Here is a 19431-nt window from a genome sequence, read left to right as displayed (position 1 = left end):
CTTCGAGAACACTGTCCCACATTCTCATCCTTTGTCATCCCCTTCTCCTAGTGCCCTCCATCTTTCCCAACATCAGGGTCTTTTCCAGGGAGTCTTCTCTTCTCATGAGGTGGCCAAAGTCTTGGAGCCTCAGCTTCAGGATCTGTCCTTCCAGGGAGCACTCAGGGCTGATTTCCTTCAGAGTGGAGAGGTTTGATCTTCTTGCAGTCCGTGGGACTCTCAAGAGTCTCCTCCACCACCATAATTCAAAAGCATCAATTATTCAGCAATCAGCCTTCTTTATGGTCCAGCTCTCACTTCCATACATCACTACTGGGAAAACCATAGCTTTAAATATATGGACCTTTGTTGGCAAGGTGATGTCTCTGCTTTTTAAGATGCTGTCTAGGTTTGTCATTGCTTTTCTCCCAAGAAGCAGGCGTCTTTTAATTTCGTGACTGCTGTCACCATCTGCAGTGATCAAGGAACCCAAGAAAATAAAATCTCTCACTGCCTCCATTTCTTCCCCTTCTATTTGCCAGGAGGTGATGGGACCAGTGGCCATGAAATTAATTTTTTCATAGTTTTTTTTTCCTTTTATTGTATCCATACCCCACCTTTTTCTGCAAGGAGCTCAAGGTGACAGGCACGGCCCTCCCTCTCCTCATTTAATCCCCACAACAACCCTGAGAGGTAGGCTGAGAGGAGCTGTGACTGGCTCCTAAGATCACCACCCACACAGCTTCCTGGCCAAGTGGGGATTTGAACCCTGGTCGCCCAGGTCCTAGTTCAGCACAGTGAAATGGGTCTGTGGCTTCACCCAGCTAACTGAGCAGAGCATCTTGTGTTTGCTCTTCAGACCTGGTAGGGTAGGGAAAGGGGGGAGGTTAGCTGGCTGTTCTGTTAACTTTAATTTTGGATTGATTTTTTTAAAAAATGTGTTCTTATTTATGTTTTTTTAAAAAAAAAATCAGCTCTTTGGAAATCTTTAGCTCATTTAATAATAATAATAATAATAATAATAATAATAATAATAATAAGGTAATAATATATTATTATTTATACCCCGCCCATCTGGCTGGGTTTCCCCAGCCACTCTGGGCGGCTTCCAACAGAATATTAAAAACAGAATACAGCATCAAACATTACAAAACTTCCCTAAACAGGGTCGCCTTCAGGTGTCTTTTAAAAGTAAGATAATTGCTTATTGCCTTGACATCTGCTGGGAGGGCGTTCCACAGGGCAGGCGCAACCACCGAGAAGTAATTCTAGGTAATCCCCCTTTTCCCCCCTTAAGTAATAATAATGATAATAATAATTTATTATTTGTACCCTGCCCATCCGGCTGGGCTTTCCCAGCCACTCTGGGCGGCTTCCAACAAAGATTAAAATACATTAAAATGTCACACATTTAAAACTTCCCTAGATAGGGCTGCCTTCAGATGTTTCCTAAATGTCAGGTAGTTGTTTATCTCTTTGACATCTGATGGGAGGGCGTTCCACAGAGTGGGTGCCACTACCAAGAAGGCCCTTTGTCTGGTTCCCTGCAACCTCACCTCTCGCAATGAGGGAACCGCCAGAAAGCCCTCGGTGCTGGATCTCAGTGTCCGGGCTGAATGATGGGGGTGGAGACGCTCCTTCAGGTATACAGGACTGAGGCCGTTTAGGGCTTTAACAGTCAGTACCAACACTTTGAACTGTGCTCGAAAACATACTGGGAGCCAGTGTAGATCTCTCAGGACCGGAGTTATATGGTCTCGGCGGCCGCTCCCAGTCGCCAGTCTAGCTGCTGCATTCTGGATTAATTGCAGTTTCCGGGTCACCTTCAAAGGTAGCCCCACGTAGAGCGCATTGCAGTAGTCCAAGCGAGAGATAACCAGAGCATGCACCACTCTGGCTACACAGTCTGCCGGCAGGTAGGGTCTCAGCCTCCGTACCAGATGGAGCTGGTAAACAGCTGCCCTGGACACAGAATTGACCTGTGCCTCCATGGACATCCAAAATGACTCCCAGGCTGCGCACCTGGTCCTTCAGGGGCACAGTTACCCCATTCAGGACCATTAGTTCATTAAAAGAGACTGTGGCTCACTAGGATAGAATGAGATTCAGCTGAGTTTATGTGGAAATCCATAGCTCTCTCTGGATCCCTGATGTTGTGTTTTCATTGATGCAAAAGGAAGAATGATAAGCGAGGAGAAGAGAGGTCTCTTCCAAGCTATTGCCCTTCAGACGTTTTTCAACTACAACTCCCATTAGCCACAGACAGCTGTGGTTGTGGCTGGTGGGATTTGTAGTCCAAAACATCTGGAAGGCCTCACAGTGGGGAAGGACTCTATAAAGAGAGGCACCACGAGAGCCAGTGTGGCCTAGTGGTTAGAGCAGAGCTTTCCAAACTGTGTGTCGCGACACGTTAGTGTGTTGGGCTGCAGTGTGAACGCTCCCCACGCTCCTCCTGGGTCTGGTAAAACTGAATGACTGTGTTGCGAAATGACGCAGGTCGCCAACATGAAAAGTTTGGAAAGCTGTGGGTTAGAGCGCCAGCCTAGGACCTGGGAAACCAGGGTTCAAATCCCGTCATCCGTGAAGCTCATTGCCTCTCAGCCTAGCCTACCTCACAGGGTTGTTGTGGGCATTAAATGAGGAGGGGGCATAGCTGCCAAGTTTTTCCTTTTCTCTCGAGGAAGCCTATTCAGCATGAAGGAATTTCCCTTAAAAAAAGGGAGAACTTGGCAGCTATGGGAGGGGGAGAACCATGTATGCCACTTTGAGCTCCTTTGGGGGGGGGAGTGAGAGCTGGACCATAAAGAAGGCTGATTGCCGAAGAATTGATGCTTTTGAATTATGGTGCTGGAGGAGACTCTTGAGAGTCCCACGGACTGCAAGAAGATCAAACCTATCCATTCTGAAGGAAATCAGCCCTGAGTGCTCACTGGAAGGACAGATCCTGAAGCTGAGGCTCCAATACTTTGGCCACCTCATGAGAAGAGAAGACTCCCTGGAAAAGACCCTGATGTTGGGAAAGATGGAGGGCACTAGGAGAAGGGGATGACAAAGGATGAGAATGTGGGACAGTGTTCTCGAAGCCACCAACATGAGTTTGACCAAACTGCGGGAGGCAGTGCAAGACAGGAGTGCCTGGCGTGCGATGGTCCATGGGGTCACGAAGAGTCAGACACGACTAAACGACTAAACAACAACAACGGGGGGGGGGGGGAGGTCTGATATAAATGCAATAAAATAAATAAAAATGCACTGGCCAGGGCCCCGATGCAGTTTCAGTGCTTGTGAGAGCTCCCTCCCTCCTCTTTCTCTCCCTCTCTCCTCTCACTGCACCCTCCCTCAGCTCAACACCTTCCTTCCTTTTCTTCACCTCTCTTTCATTCTTTCTCTTTCTGCATCCTTCCAGGCTCACTGCTTAATCTCAGCTGTTAATGAGCTTTCTGGCAGTTCCCTAGCAACCATGTCCCAGGCATCTGCAAAGTGGGACAATCAAGTTTCCTGCTCTGGCTTTAGAGAGGAAGAGGCTCCATCACGGACTTTGCAGCCGACCCAAAACCCGCAAGGAGCTGCGAAAGCTCAGGAGGGCAGAGTTCGAATTCTAGCTGCGACCCCAGAATGCCGGACAGCAAAACGAAAGCAGGCGTTAAGAACTGGGGAGTTAAAAACACAAAGAGCCCTGGAGATGAAGCCAAAGGCCTACTACCCAGTGGCCAGTGAGACGCAAGGAGGACAAAGCCTTCTGCCCACCTGAGATTCCCATGCTGCCTCTGAGTGAGACAGAATGGGGCCACCACGACTAGCAGCCACTGTTAGCCTTTTGTTCCATGGATTTTCCCTTTTAAACCCATTCGGGTTGGTGGCCGTCACTGCCTCCTGTGGCAGGGAGTTCCATAGTTTAACTGTGCGAAGAATGACCTTCTTTTCTCTGCCCTGAATCTTCCAACATTCGGCTTCATGGGATGTTCACACGTTCCAGCTTTGAGGAAGAGGGGGGGAAAGCTTAGCCATCTTCAAATATCTAAAGGGCTGTCACATGGAAGATGGAGCAAGCTTGTTTTCTCTGTTCCAGAGGGCAGGACCCAGGGCCGTCTTTACCCAGGGGCGCAAGGGGTGTGGGCGCTGAATTCTGGGGGGTGCCAGGCGCCCGCTGCTGAAGTCGCCTAAGCTCTTAACTATCTACCTGTTATGAAATAATAAATAATTTTGATCAAACTAGAAAAACAAAATACATATATATCGAAATGTATACCTAAAGGTAAAGGTACCCCTGACTGTTAGGTCCAGTTGCATACGACTCTGGGGTTGCGGCGCTCATCTCGCTCTATAGGCCGAGGGAGCCAGCGTTTGTCCGCAGACAGCTTCCGGGTCATGTGGCCAGCTTGACTAAACCACTTCTGGCGAACCAGAGAAACGCACGGAAACGCCGTTTATCTTCCCGCCGGAGTGGTACCTATTTATCTACACAAGCACCACATTAGCTAATGGGGCCTCCTGCTGCCGCCCTGCTGCTGGAGCACGATTCTGTTCTCATCCTGAAGCAAAGTTCTTAACCTGAGGCACTATTTCTGGGTTAGCGGAGTTTGTAACCTGAAGCGTTTGTAACCTGACGCGTTTGTACCCGAGGTACCACTGTACTTGCACTTTGATGTGCTTTCGAACTGCTAAGTTGGCAGGAGCTGGGACCGAATAACGTGAGCTTGCCCTGTCGCGGGGATTCGAACCACCAACCTTCTGATCAGCAAGCCCTAGGCTCAGTGGTTTAACCCACAGCACCACCCGTATACCTACTGTCACTAAAGGACTTTTGACTTTGTGCGCTCATTTACCAAATGTATTTTTTGAGAATTTAAAGGAAAAACCATCTCCCACAAAAGCTTCTGCTTGCCTTCTATCACTGCGCCATACAGAGCGTGCTCACGTATGGTTTATGTGTGTGGTACGGAAGCTGTACTTCTCAGGATAGAGCAGGGCTGTGCAGAATTATTAAAACAGCAGAGAGCTAGATGACCCTTGGTGTCCCTTCCAACTCTACGATTCTATGTGTGTTGCTGTAACCCACCCTTGCCCCTTATGGCAAAAGAATTATAAGTAAAAAATAATAAATGGGCACGAGCTTTGTGCCCCACAGATGGGGGCAATTTCCTCCTTGACAGTAGCACCTTCATTTTGTCAGGACACGTTTTCCGCTGCCAAATCTTAAGAAGTGCAAATTAAAGACTCCGCTAACAGGTGAGAGAGAGCTGTCGCTTCGAGTCTCGCACTTGGAAACGGCACAAACGGCGTCGCGGGGGGACGTGCAACACGTCCAGCCTCCTCGCACAAATTTCATGCGGCTTGCGTTAATTATGCACTATTTATTTCCATCCATAATTAAAAATACACACAGGAGCTTCTGGCCTTATAGATAAAGAGGCTGCTCTAGCACGTGCCAAAGTGTGATGTCCACTTCTGCTGGGACTTGCCACTATCTCTGGAGGCCTTCTGCCGACACGAGCAGGAGCTCGGCTCGGGGAAAGGCAGATCTCGGACATGCAGTTTATCAGTCTTGTGGAATTAATTAAGCTAAATAGTTTTAATTGGGTTTTGAAAAATGCATGCAATTAATTGCTACTGTTTTGAATTTTATTGTGTTGCTATCTTCCTTAGTGGGTCACACAAGTCACTATTCTGAATGAGGCTTTTTATAGTGAGCACTGGGGATGAGTTTGTGAAAGCACGGGGGGGGGGGCAGTGGGCCAAAAAAGTTTGGGAACCACAGGAGTTGACAATATTGAGCTAGAAAGGCCAGTGGTCTGACTTGGTATAAGGCAACAACATCCTATGTATGTTGGTCAGGACTCTGCTATTCAGTACCAGTGAGTGTCCATCAACGGTGTCTCTGAAAAAATTTACACATCACTTGGGAAGACAGGCGAACTAATGCCAGTGTACTGGAAGAAGCGAAGATCACCAGTATCGAAGCAATGATTCTTCAACATCAACTTCGTTGGTCTGGTCATGTTGTGCGGATGCCTAATGATCGTCTTCCAAAGCAACTACTCTATTCCGAACTTAAAAATGGAAAGCGTAATGCTGGTGGTCAACAAAAGTGGTTTAAAGACTCTCTCAAGGCAAATCTTTAAAAATGTAGTATAAACACCAAGAACTTGGAAACACTGGCCTACGAGTGCTCCAGTTGGAGAACAGCCTTTACCAAAGGTTCCATGGGCTTTGAAGACACTCGAACTCAGGACGCAAGGGAGAAACGCGCTAACAGGAAGGCACGCTTGGCAAATCCACACCGTGATCAATTCCTGCCCGGAAACTAATGTCCCCACTGTGGAAGGACGTGTGGATCCAGAATTGGCCTCCACGGTCACTTACAGACTCATTATTAAAACCGTGTTTACGGAAGACAATCTTAATTGGCTACAAGGGATCGCCAAAGAAGATGAAGAGGAAGAGGAGGAGGAGGAGGAGGAGGAGGAGGAGGAGGAGGAGGAGGAGGAGGAGGAGATATTGGTCATAATATAGACATGGAAGCATGGGAAGGTTGGTGGAATATGGATATAAAATTTACAGCATGTTACAAAAAAATAAAAAAATTGTCCAGTAGCACCTTAGAGACCAACCTCTGGCTGATTAACATTCTACCGTGTTTCTCCGAAAATAAGACACCGTCTTATATTTATATTTCCTCAAAAAAACCACACTATGGCTTATTTTCAGGGGATGTCTTATTTTTTTCCTCCTCCTGCCGCGGCTGGCATTGCTGCTGCAGCTATCACTATGTCTTATTTTCGGGGTATGGCTTATATTCATTGAATGCTTAAAAATCCTGCTATGGCATATTTTATGACTACGTCTTAAAATAGGGGAAACAGGGAAGAAGAAGAAAGTTCAGTACCATGGCCAGCTCCTCCAAATACCTCTTGTTTTTCCTTTGGGAAGGGCGGCTGGAGATCACAGACTTCAGATCCTTTCATAAAGTATAGAATCGTAGAAATGTAGAGCTGGAAGGGACCCCAAGGGTCAACTATAACCCTCTGCACTGCAGGAACTACAGCTATAGAATCCCTGATAGATGGCTATCCAACCTCTGCTTAGAAGCCTTCAATGAAGGATAGTCCTCCTATGAAGGATATTCTATTCCTTAAATCTCCACCCGAAGGGCAAAAGCAGATCTTTCCAAGCTTTTCATGTCGGTGACGCACTTTTATTTAGACATGCATCATTTCGCGACACAGCCGTTCAGTTTTATTAGCAAACCGGATGTTAAACGAACCCCTTTCCTTTTTTCAAAAAAATATATATATTTCTTAGTTTACAAAAAGACATGCATTGCCTCTTTTTTCAAGTTGCGTTTTCTACAGATCAGTTTCATTTGTTGTGAGACATGAGCGTTGCATACAGAGTTAGGTTAGGAAGAAAAGAGAGGGAGCGGGGAATGGTGAGTGGGGTGGGGTCAGGTGGAGATACTTCTATTCTTCTACTTAGTGTCAGAGGCGAAGCAACCTGCTCCAGTACCCGCATCAGCCCTCGTCCCAGGGGACATGGCAAGCATCCCAGGGGACGTGATGTGCATCCCAGGGGGTGTGGCATGCCGCCTGCGGGGGGCGTGGCGTGTGTCCAGGGGGTACATGGCGCGCTGTGTGCACTCCGGAGGGTACCGCCGATCGGGGGTCGGTATTTTGTCACACACACCCCTTTGGACTGGGACCCGGAGCAGACTGCCCCCTGCCCCCTGGAATGCCCCTGCTTAGCGTAGGTGTGGGGTTTTGTGTCAGCGTCACTTGTATGGATTCTCTTACTATTCACTTCTTGTGTTTCCTGGGTGGTGGGTTGGGGGTGGCCTAGGGTGTGGAGACTCTTGAGAGTGCCATGGACTGCAAGAAGATCAAAGAAGGAAGTCAGCCCTGAGTGCTCACTGGAAGGACAGATCGTGAAGCTGAGGCTCCAATACTTTGGCCACCTCATGAGAAGAGAAGAATCCTTGGAAAAGACCCTGATGTTGGGAAAGATGGAGGGCAGAAGGAGAAGGGGACGACAGAGGACGAGATGGTTGGACAGTGTTCTCGAAGCTACGAACATGAGTTTGACCAAACTGCGGGAGGCAGTGCAAGACAGGAGTGCCTGGCGTGCTCTTGTCCATGGGGTCACGAAGAGTCGGACACGACTAAACAACAAAGGGTGTTGTTGGTTGTCTTTGGTTGGCTGTAGTGAGAATTGTTTTTGTGTGTGAGCAGGGTGTGTGTGTGTGTGTGTTTGGATCAGGTGAGCCAGATTGATTCGTATGCTGTCGGTGGATTCTTGTCGTTGTCTTGTCGGGCTGTGTATGTGATGAAGGGGAGCCATACCGGGGTGAAGGCGTCTTCTTCTATTTGCCCCTGTGACAAACTAACCCCTTTCCATCCCCAGGAGGAGCACGGGGACACACTTACACACTGCCGCCAGCACATGCGTCGCCACGACACACAGTTTGGAAAATTCTGGACTAAAGGCTTTAACGCGGAGAGAGAGATCAGCTCAGGCGTGTCTGGCAAATAACTGCTGTTGTCATTTATAAGAATGGAGGGAGAGCAGACTCCGAGGCAACAAAAGGATCTATACTAGGGGTCAGCAAACTTTTTCAGCAGGGGGCTGGTCCACTGTCCCTCAGACCTTGCGGGGGCCAGACTATATTATGAAAAAAAAAATGAACGAATTCCTATGCCCCACAAATAACCCAGAGACGCATTTTAAATAAAAGGGCACAGTCTACTCATGTTAAAAACACGTTTGCGGGCCAGATTTAGAAGGTGATTGGGCCGGATCCGGCCTCTGGGCCTTAGTTTGCCTACCCATGATCTATACCGGGGTGGCCAACTCCCAAGAGACTGTGAGTTAAAAACTGGTGGTGATCTTTTGGGGGGGGGGTTCAGGTCAAAATTGTTGAGCTTCATTTTAGGAAGGAGGAAGGCCCATTTTTAAGGGTTCAGGTCAAAGTTGTAGGGCTTTTTTTAGGGGGAAGGAAAGCCCCATTTCTTTGGGGTGTAGGCGTCCAGACGCCCAGTGATCTACCGGTAGATCACGATCTACCTGTTTTAGGTGCCTGATCTATACGATTGGAAAAGGGCCGCAGTTCAATGGTAGGAAAAAGATATATAAACAAGATGCCCAATGTTCAAATCTGCTGTGCACACCCCACATCAGAACACAAAGGCCAAAGGGGACCCATCGAGTCCAGCCTCCTCTTCTCACAGTGGCCAACCAGATTGCACCTCATGGGAAACCTGCAAGCAGGATTCGAGCGCAAGAGCCCTCTCCCCTCCTGCGGTTTCCAGCAACTGGTGTTTCAGAAGCGTAGCTGCTGCCTCCGGCCGTGGAGACCAAGCCAAAGAGCCACCGGTAGCCCAGCCCAGCCCTGTGCAGTAATTTCTCGCAATCCCCTTTGTGAAGCTCCGGGGAAATGCACAGCAAACAGCCCAACCCCCCTTCCTTCCTTCCTTCCTTCCAGCCCTCCCTCCCCTTTCGTCCTCGCTGCTTTCTTCTCCTGCACCTGGTCAGTGTCCCGGCGTGTGCCGGCAGCTGCCGCAGCAGATGGCAGTGGCTCGACCCTGGAAGGATGGGGGGGGGGGTTCCTGGAGAAGGAGCCCATCTGTCACCTGCTGTGACGGCGAAGGGCCCAGATTTGCATTCCCTCGGCTTCCCTTCCCCTCTCTCTGCCAATATGGACGGTTGCTTATTGGAGTTCTTCACAGTTACAAATCAGGCTGCTCCATGCGCGCGCACCAGCTCCATGCCCCTGAAAGGTCCTCGAAATCATGGAATCGTAGAAGAGTCCAAAGGGGGACACTAGGGTCATTTAGCCCAACCCTCTGCAATGCAGGGAATCTTTCGCCCCAACGTGGGGATCGAACCCATGACCCTGAGATTAAGAGGTTCGTGCTCTACTGAAATGAAGCTCAGCCCTAAAGGCAGGGGAGGTGGGCTCAGGGCCAGAGCACACAGACGGGCCCGGGGGCAATCTCGGCACCTGAGAACGTCCCCTTCCCGGAAATCCATGGAGAGCTGCTGCCGGCCAGTGTAGGCAATACTGAGATAGATGGTTAAAAAGGTTTGCCCCACTGTTTTTACAAGCCTGTAAGCATTCTGCATCTTAAATAGCAGAGACATCACCTTGCCTACAAAGGTGCGTATAGTTAAAGCTATGGTTTTCCCAGTAGTGATGTATGGAAGTGAGAGCTGGACCATAAAGAAGGCTGATCGCCGAAGGATTGATGCTTTTGAATTATGGTGCTGGAGGAGACTCTTGAGAGTCCCATGGACTGCAAGAAGATCAAACCTATCCATTCTGAAGGAAATCAGCCCTGAGTGCTCACTGGAAGGACAGATCCTGAAGCTGAGGCTCCAATACTTTGGCCACCTCCTGAGAAGTGAAGACTCCCTGGAAAAGACCCTGATGTTGGGAAAGATGGAGGGCACAAGGAGAAGGGGACGACAGAGGACGAGATGGTTGGACAGTGTTCTCGAAGCTACGAACATGAGTCTCACCAAACTACGGGAGGCAGTGGAAGACAGGAGTGCCTGGTGTGCTCTGGTCCATGGGGTCACGAAGAGTCGGACACGACTAAATGACTAAACAACAACAACAACAACAACAACAACAACAACAACAACAACAACAACAACAACAACAACAAAGCATTCTGTTGACCTCCAAGCTTTCTCCCTTTTTTGCCTCCATTGCTTCATGAATGTGGATACCCCAAAAGCGAAGTCATTGTGCCAGGCATATTTCCGGAGTGCTCAGAAGCCCGCTCTCAGACCCTCATTCGGGAATCAATGTGCGAGCCAAGAGAAGGGGCTCTGCGTGTGTCCCAGGGTCGACCCTGCCCCCCACCCCTAATCCCAGCTCAGACTCCTGAGCCTCCTCCCTCTTCAGATCTGCATTAGGGTGCCCTGGGGGGTCACTGGGTCAAGAGCGGCTCTCTCTAATCCCACCGCCGACGGGGAGGGGGGGCATCTATCGAGGGCACGGGATCGTGGTTTGCGGCACAGACAGCTGGAGGTTGAAAGGTGACCCACATGCCTTTGCACAATGCCTAATGAGGGGGATTAACGGGTTGGGGAGAGGGGTGGGGATGGCTTTACACAGTGTCCCTTGTTGGCGCAGGCACTGATTGTCATTCGAGGGGGCCTGTCAGCAGCCTGCAGTTTTATTCTGGGGGTTTGCCTATCTCCCATTTTTAAAGCAACGCAGTCGATGAGGCCAGGGTCACCGATGCAGAGAGGAACTCCGGTCATGAGCTGGTTGGACGCAGAGGAATGGTGGGAGGAACCAGCTGGGGAACCCCCAAAGGAAGAAGGCGCAGAACCCGGGGATTGGTGGTGGGATAAGGGTGGGTGGCTGGAGGCTGGAGAGGCAACAAGGCTTAGTGAGCAGGGAGAGTCTGTGGCAGAAAGAGGTCCGGAATCAGAAGCTGAAGCAGGAGAGGAGGGAGGCCAAGAGGGTTTTTTTTTTTTTTTTGCTAATAAAGAGTTAACTCCAACTTGCAAGGTGTGATTTACTGCTGGCTCATTCCTGACAACTTCTCAGCTTGTTCCCCTGCACTAATCAACCCAAAGTTGCTTTATTGTTCATTTATTACCACCGCCACTATCATTAGCATTCTCCCCATATGGACCGACCCGGACCCTGCAATCGTCCTCTGAGTCCCGAGAGAAGTTCGGAGGGTGGCAACACGAGAACAGACCTTTTCTCCTCGCTTGTGGGATGCTTTCCTCAAGGAGGCCTGCCTATGCTCTTTTAAATGTATTTGTGGGAGGGGGGGTTATTGGTTTATTTTTGTTTTATTATGCCTTTTGTGTTCTCATCTTGAATTTTTGAGTCGTAAACTGCCCTGTGATCTTCGGATGAAGGGCAGTATATAAATTAAATAAATATTAATTATAATCATTCCTATTACAAGTACATGTTTGGGATCCAACTTATTTTTGAGAGTGTAAACTGTTCCTAATATCGTGTTCTAATGACAACCTGCCCTGAGGACCAAATGGTGAAGGGCGGGTAATTTGCAAGAACTCAAGCTTTTAGTGTGGCACTTTGGAACTCCCTGCCACTTGATACTTTGCCGTTCTCTTATGAGCGCCTGATAAAAAACACACACCAGGCTACCCAGTTGTTTGGAGAAAACAGATGTGATTTTTAATCTGACTCTCGTCTGTTGTTATTTTAACTTTCCAAAAATCTTAAATTATTGTTTTCTCAGTGATCATTTTATTGTTTTATATTTTTGTAAACCGTTCTGAGGGTTTATTCATTTTTGTTTTTTATTATTATTATTATTATTATTATTATTATTATTATTATTATTATGCCACGCCCTCCCCAGTCAAAACCGGGCTCAGGGTGGCTGACACCAGTAAAATTGCAATAAGACGTAAAAGAAAGAAAAACAATTAATTAAAATACGGGTTGAAATACAATTTAAATTTAAAAATTTTAAATGCAGCCTCATTTTAAAGTACGTAGCCGAAATCAAAACCATAAGGGGGGATTTAACAACCAAGCAGTGTATAAAACATATGAAATAAATAAATAAATAAAATTACTATTTTCAGCAGCATCAACAACAACAATAATAATATCTGCATATTTCCTCCAACAGGGGGCAATAGTTAGGAGGAGGGTGGGAGGGGAAAGGATTCATTCTGCACTTTGTTATAGCAAATGAGATGAAATTAGCTCCTCTGATGTCCAGCAGGTTTTGCAAAGGGCTGGCTGTTTCCCATCCTCGGACACAGGCAAAGCACATGGCTCCCTTCCCAAGGAATCCTGGGTACTGTAGTTTGCGAAGAGTGCTGGGAATTGCAGCACTGTGAGGGGGGGAACTACAGTTCCCAGGGTTGTACTTTCGGCAGAAGGCGCAGATGCGACCGCAGCTGTATTCTGACTCAGTGCTGCAATTCATCAACAACCTTTTTGATTAATTTGATTAATAATAATAATAATAATGATTTATTATTTATACCCCGCCCATCTGGCTGGGCCTCCCCAGCCACTCTGGGCGGCTTTCAACTGAATATTAAAACAGTACAGCATTAAACATTAAAAACTTCCCCAAACAGGGCCACCTTCAGTTGTCTTCTAAAAGTAAAATAGTTACTCGAGCCTTCTAAAGCCAAGCCACAGTTTAGGGTGACATCCCAGGGCAGCTGGTGTCTCTCGCTCACCCAAGCTGCTTTAAAACAACCCAGGATTTGTATTTTTAGGGAAGGCAAGCCAAGAAAGTGAGCAATTTATGTACAGAGGTGGCACCCGATCCCAACGACGACAATACCATTCGTGCCACCCCTTTTATGAGAACGCCCCGGGGATTTCATCGCTATACAGACTCTTCCCTGCCTGCACCTGGATCTCTCTCAGAACCAAGCACCAAATCTTGGCGCCGCTTCCCACATCACAGGCTAATTCAACATTCCACCCTCCATTTCCATACAATTAGCAGAATAAGGAAGTTACGGGAACTGGTGGAGGTGGTTTCTAAAAAAACCCCCACCAAGATCAAAACAAATATACATGAACCAAAGCAAGGAGGAATTGGCGGGCAAGGCCGTGTTCTCTTATTTCCGCGTGAGATTCTTTATTAATTGATACAGGCGGCGCTCGGCCAGGGAGTGGATTTATTTTCCCCATAGCTTTCTCCTCTTAATAATTAATTCATTAAAATTAATTCATTAAACCCACCTTCTGAAGTGGTCCACCATCACGCCGACCAGCTCCCCGACCCGGCGGTCGTTTTCTGGCTGCATTTTGTGGAGGCAGACCACCAGGCCGTCGTGGTTCTGGGTGTGGAAGACGACCAGCTGGTCCACGCCGCTGGTCACGCTCATCCCGGTCACCTGTCGAGAGGAACAAATCGCCAAAAAAAAAAAGGTTTCAGTGTCTCCCCTCCAGGTGGAAACTAGGCGGCCAATGCAGGAACGAAACAAGGTCTAAACTTTAACAAGCAAACAGGTACCTGAGATACCATTGCAGATCCAGCCAGCTGGATTAATGAGGGCCGGGTCGAAAGACCGGAATATTTCTTAGTGATGCAAATGGTCCCCTGCATGGACAATTCCCCATGAGGCTTGGGAAGTGCTGGTGTAGTTTTGGATATAGAGAGAGAGCCTAGAGGAGAGGTTCTCAAAGAGGGCCCAAGGGGGGAAGGGATGACCTAGGGGGTTGCTAAGTGGCAAAAGGGTGCAGGGGGCACCCCTCCAAGTGTGTTGATATTTACAATTGGCCAGGCTAGAGCCTTGAGTGAAATACCTTCCTGTCACAATAGCTTGCTGGTTAATTAATAATAATAATAATAATAATAATAATAATAATAATAATATATACCCCGCCCATCTGGCTGGGTTTCCCCAGCCACTCTGGGCAGCTTCCAACAGAATATTAAATGCACAATAGAACATCAAACATGAAAAACTTCCCAAAACAGGGCTGCCTTCGGATGTCTTCTAAAAGTCAGTTGGTTGTTTATTTCCTTGACATCTGATTGGGGGGGGGCGTTCCGCAGGGCGGGCGCCACTACCGAGGAGGCCAGTTCACACAGTTCAAAATTGGAGTTAACTGTTAGGAAAAACACGGTCTCCGTAGACTTCGCCAAGCCGAATGAGCACAGCAACTCATTCTTGGTGGTCTTACACCATGATCAGTTGCTGAGAATGAAAGTCCCTGCCTCCTCACAGCTGTCTAAGGCCCCTCCTCTCCAGGGCTTTCCCCAAGCAATCAGAGGCTGTGCTTGCGTGCAGCCAAACTCTCCTCCACTCTTTTCATGCCTCTTCTGGTTCTAGGAGACCAGCGGGGAGAAGAGCTTGTCGCAGCAGAAGCAGGAGACACCTGTGACCCTTCACCAGCCTGACCCATCTCTGCTTCTTGGCCTCTCTCCTCTCGTTCTTCAGCTTCTGCCTCTGATTCTGGATTTCTCTCTGCCACAGACTCTCCCCGCTCACTAAGCCCTGTTGCCTGTTCAGCTTCTGACACGTCCTCTTCCCAATCTTCTCTCTTTGACCACTCATCATCGTCCCCCACCAATCCCCTAGCTCTGATCCTTCTTCCCTGGGGGGGGGGGGTTCCCCAGCTGGCTCCTCCCCCCATTCCTCTGCGTCTGACATTTCCATGACATTTCCTTACTTCCTATTTAAAGTTTTACTGCTCTTCTCGCTTTGAAAGCTATTTCCCTAGGTTATGTTCGTCTGCAAAGTTTTGGGGGAGATTATGCGCAGTACCGTTTGTGCCTGTAAAAGTTTCGGAATGCCTATATTATGCAAATCCAATTGAAAAAACACGTAAACGTAATAGGCTGTATGATAACAATTGCAAAGTTATTTGCTAGAAACGACTTCTCAAAATTTACAAGTCCAACTTTATCATCTTCATTAGAAACTTAGAAGATTATTTCATGCCACTCTTCTAAGGAATATGTCAGACAGAAAAATACAACAGAAGATGAAGAAATTAGAAATGAATGTGTTACGGCGCTGACAAAATAGGATTTGTATTTTGTACATACAGTCATACCTCGGGTTACGTCTGCTTCGGGTTACGAAATTTCGGGTCACATACACCACAAACCCGGAAGTATTTTTCGCCGCATACGGGCTCTGCACATTCACAAAAGCATTCTGCGCAGTTCGCGCATGCGCAGAAGCACACTTTCGCACTTCTTCAGGTTACACACTTTTTGGGTTACGAACCGCACCCTGGAACGAATCAGGTATGTAACCCAAGGTACCACTGTACTGGACATGGTGGTCAACTGAATAAGCTACATTTTAATATATTATGTAGCCATGTTCAAATATATAAAAGGATGTCATATAGAAGAGGGTGAAAGGGTATTTTCTGCTGCTCCAGAGAAGTGGACACGGAGCAATGGATTCAAGCTACAAGAAAGAAGATTCCACCTAAACATTAGGAAGAACTTCCTGACAGTAAGAGCTGTTCGGAAGTGGAACTTGCTGCCAAGGAGTGTGGTGGAGTCTCCTTCTTTGGAGGTCTTTAAGCGGAGGCTTGACAGCCATCTGTCATGAATGCTTTGATGGTGTTTTCTGCTTGGCAGGGGGTTGGACTGGAGGGCCCTTGTGGTCTCTTCCAACTCTATGATTCTATGATTCTATGTCACAATGTTGATTTTGACACTACGAGTAGCTGTATCTAATTTTTGAGAAGTAGTTTCTAGTAAATAACTTTGCAATTGTTATCATACAGCCTATTACGTCTACGTGTTTTTTCAATTGTGAAAATTTTGGAGCAGATAGACGGCTTCATTTTCCAATCCGGGCATGCCCCATAGCTTCTGCTGAAATCCTGTAAGTCTCCATACCACAAATTGTATGGGGAGAGGGTGGGGGGGGGGGAGTCAGGTAGGTCTCACTTTTGTTGTACAAGAGTTGCCCCTCCAGATGGCAATAATGCAATACAATATTGGGGAAGAGGTTTCACCTCACCCCCAGAGGCACACTCCATTGTCTCCTGAGACAGAAGGATGGCAAAGAATATCACAGAGCAGCTAATAAAGTGGAATGTTGATTGGACCATCTTATAAAAACCCACCGCTATAGTTGTGCTGATGGCATGTTGCAGAAGATGTTTGCAGAAACATCAGCAGCCTGTTAAACGTTACCACCTTAACTGCCATGAAAGCTGCCCACCGCACCTCCTCCCCAGGCCCGTTGCCACGAGAGGTCCCTCTTACCATGCTCAGAGGAATCGATCTCATCACTTTGTACTGTTTCCTCGGTTCCAACTTGTATAGGTGCTGGTCTGTGATGAGGACGGCTCGGTCTGTGCTCTTGTTACAGCGGTTGATCTGCAAGGAGAGAACAACATCAGTAATGACACACTTGTTTAGTCGTTTAGTCGTGGAGGCAATGAGAGATTTTACTTTCTTGGGCTCCGTGATCACTGCAGATGGTGACAGCAGTCACGAAATTAAAAGACGCCTGCTTCTTGGGAGAAAAGCAATGACAAACCTAGACAGCATCTTAAAAAGCAGAGACATCACCTTGCCAACAAAGGTCCGTATAGTTAAAGCTATGGTTTTCCCAGTAGTGATGTATGGAAGTGAGAGCTGTTCCATCAAGAAGGCTGATCGCCGAAGAATTGATGCTTTTGAATTATGGTGCTGGAGGAGACTCTTGAGAGTCCCATGGACTGCAAGAAGATCAAACCTATCCATTCTGAAGGAAATCAGCCCTGAGTGCTCACTGGAAGGACAGATCCTGAAGCTGAGGCTCCAATACTTTGGCCACCTCCTGAGAAGAGAAGACTCCCGGGAAAAGACCCTGATGTTGGGAAAGATGGAGGGCACAAGGAGAAGGGGATGACAGAGGACGAGATGTTTGGACAGTGTTCTCGAAGTTACCAACATGAGTTTGACCAAACTGCGGGAGGCAGTCGAAGACAGGAGTGCCTGGCGTGCTCTGGTCCATGGGGTCACGAAGAGTCAGACACGACTAAACAACAACAACAACATTTTCTCCTACTGATAGGTAACCCACTTAAGGACCCTATACGGGCTCTTGGGAAAGGAGCAGTTTTTTTCTACATCAATAGCACCAAAAGCAAGCATATGAAGAACCATGCAGGTGGATGAAGCCAAAGGGGGCCCAGCATCTCATTCTCACAGTGGCAAACTAGATGCCTGTGGGAAGCCAGAGAAGCAGGATACGAGCAGAGCAACCCTCTCCCCACCTCCCAGTGTGCTGCAATTTGCAGTTTCTAAGGCTCCCCTCTAGGTTTAAAATTGTCCAGAAGCCCCTTAAAAAGGTAAAGGTAAAGGGACCCCTGACCGCTAGGTCCAGTCGTGGACGACTCTGGGGTTGCAGCGCTCATCTCGCTCTACTGGCCGAGGGAGCCAGTGTTTGTCTGCAGACAGTTTTTCCGGGTCATGTGGCCAGCATGACTAAGCCGCTTCTGGCGAACCAGAGCAGTGCACAGAAATGCTGTTTACCTTCCCGCTGGAGCGGTACCTATTTATCTACTTGCACTTTGACGTGCTTTCGAACTGCTAGGTGGGCAGGAGCTGGGACCGAGCAACGGGAGTTCACCCCACTGCGGGGATTCGAACCGCCGACCTTCTGATCGGCAAGCCCCAGAGGCTCAGGGGTTTAGACCACAGCGCCAACTAAGTTTGCTCTGGGTATAAGCTTTCGTGTGCATGCACACTTCTTCAGATACACAAGAGCTTATACCCATAAGACCTTAGTTGGTCTCTAAGGTGCTACTGGACAATAAAAAATATATACAGTGGTACCTCTACTTACGAATTTAATGCGTTCCGAACACACATTCGTAAGTCAAAAAAAATTGTAAGTCGAATCCCATAGGAATGCATTGGGAGAAAAAAATCGTAAGTTGAAGCAACCCTATGTAAAAATTCGTAAGTAGAAAAAATCCTATCTAAACTGCATCCAAGATGGCGGACGGAGCTCCATTCGTAAGTAGAAACATTCATAAGTAGTTATTCGTAAGTAGAGGTACCACTGTATATATATATGTTTCAACTGCGTCAGACCAACACAGATACCTACCTGAATCTGGAATCTAGGTTTATAGTTCCCGAGGCTCCTCTCCAAGATCTCAGTTCCCACCCACCCCCCCACCCCCCCGGGAGAGGAAATTGCTCTCAACCCAATTTAGCTCAGCGGTGCATTTGATGCTCTGCGTTGAGTCAGGAGGGAGCAATGTAGTAGCCTCTGCTTCTGCTGGCTGCTCACCTTGCGGACGTGGCACGAGAACAGCACCGAACGGAAGTGCACCTTCTCCTTCAGGGCTGACACCCGTTTGGCAAACTGGTCGGCCATTGCAGGGTTTTCAACTACCTGGAAGAGTTAAAAGAGAGATTGTGAGCTGGGTGGCCTGAGCAGGACAGCAGGACAGAGAAGGGCACAAATTACAGTGGTGCCTCGCAAGACGAATTTAATTCGTTCCGCAAGTCCATTTGTTTTGCAAAAAATCCGTCTTGTGAATCGCGGTTTCCCATAGGAATGCATTGAAATTTCTTTTTTGGCCCATAGGAACACATTAATTAAATTTCAATGCATTCCTATGGGAAACCGCGATTTGCAAGATGAATTTTTTGCAAAACAAATTCGTCTTGCGAGTCACCATCAGATCGCAAGACGCATTCGTCTTGCGAAAAATTCGTCTTGCAGGGCATTCGTCTTGCGAAGTATCACTGTATTGTTTATTACTGGCAATTGATATTTTCCCATTTGGAGGGTGGGGAAATAATAATTATGAACCAAGAAAATTGAGGGGTCCCTTCAAGGGGTTCAGCTTCTTAAGGAAGACTGGACCTTCGGAGAGAGTGTACCCTTTAAGGCTCAAACCGGTCGGGAAATGAACAGAGACCAGACCAGCGTAAACAAAAGCAAAGCGGCTATAAGCCTGATCTTTATTAACAGTTGCAACAGGGTGCCCACTGCTACATGCAG

The 19431-nt window shown here is 47.8% G+C and overlaps 1 protein-coding gene across 2 annotated transcripts in view; it reads right to left on the bottom strand.

Moving 5' to 3' along the window:
* Positions 1-19431, bottom strand: part of MYO1G (myosin IG) — an 80933-nt gene that overhangs the window by 15355 nt on the left and 46147 nt on the right. For both annotated transcript variants that reach the window (XM_060281037.2, XM_088654451.1), the window contains exons 19-21: positions 18712-18816; positions 16689-16802; positions 13688-13842 (exon numbers count right to left, since the gene is read on the bottom strand). In XM_060281037.2, coding sequence (XP_060137020.2) covers positions 13688-13842; positions 16689-16802; positions 18712-18816 — 374 coding nt within the window. The remainder of the gene's footprint in view (positions 1-13687; positions 13843-16688; positions 16803-18711; positions 18817-19431) is intronic.

Source organism: Zootoca vivipara, chromosome 11, assembly GCF_965207765.1.
Source record: "Zootoca vivipara chromosome 11, rZooViv2.hap1.1, whole genome shotgun sequence".
NCBI classification, from domain to species: domain Eukaryota; kingdom Metazoa; phylum Chordata; class Lepidosauria; order Squamata; family Lacertidae; genus Zootoca; species Zootoca vivipara.
The sequence above is the reverse complement of the archived record's forward strand: the minus strand, read 5'-3'. Positions and strand labels throughout refer to the sequence as shown.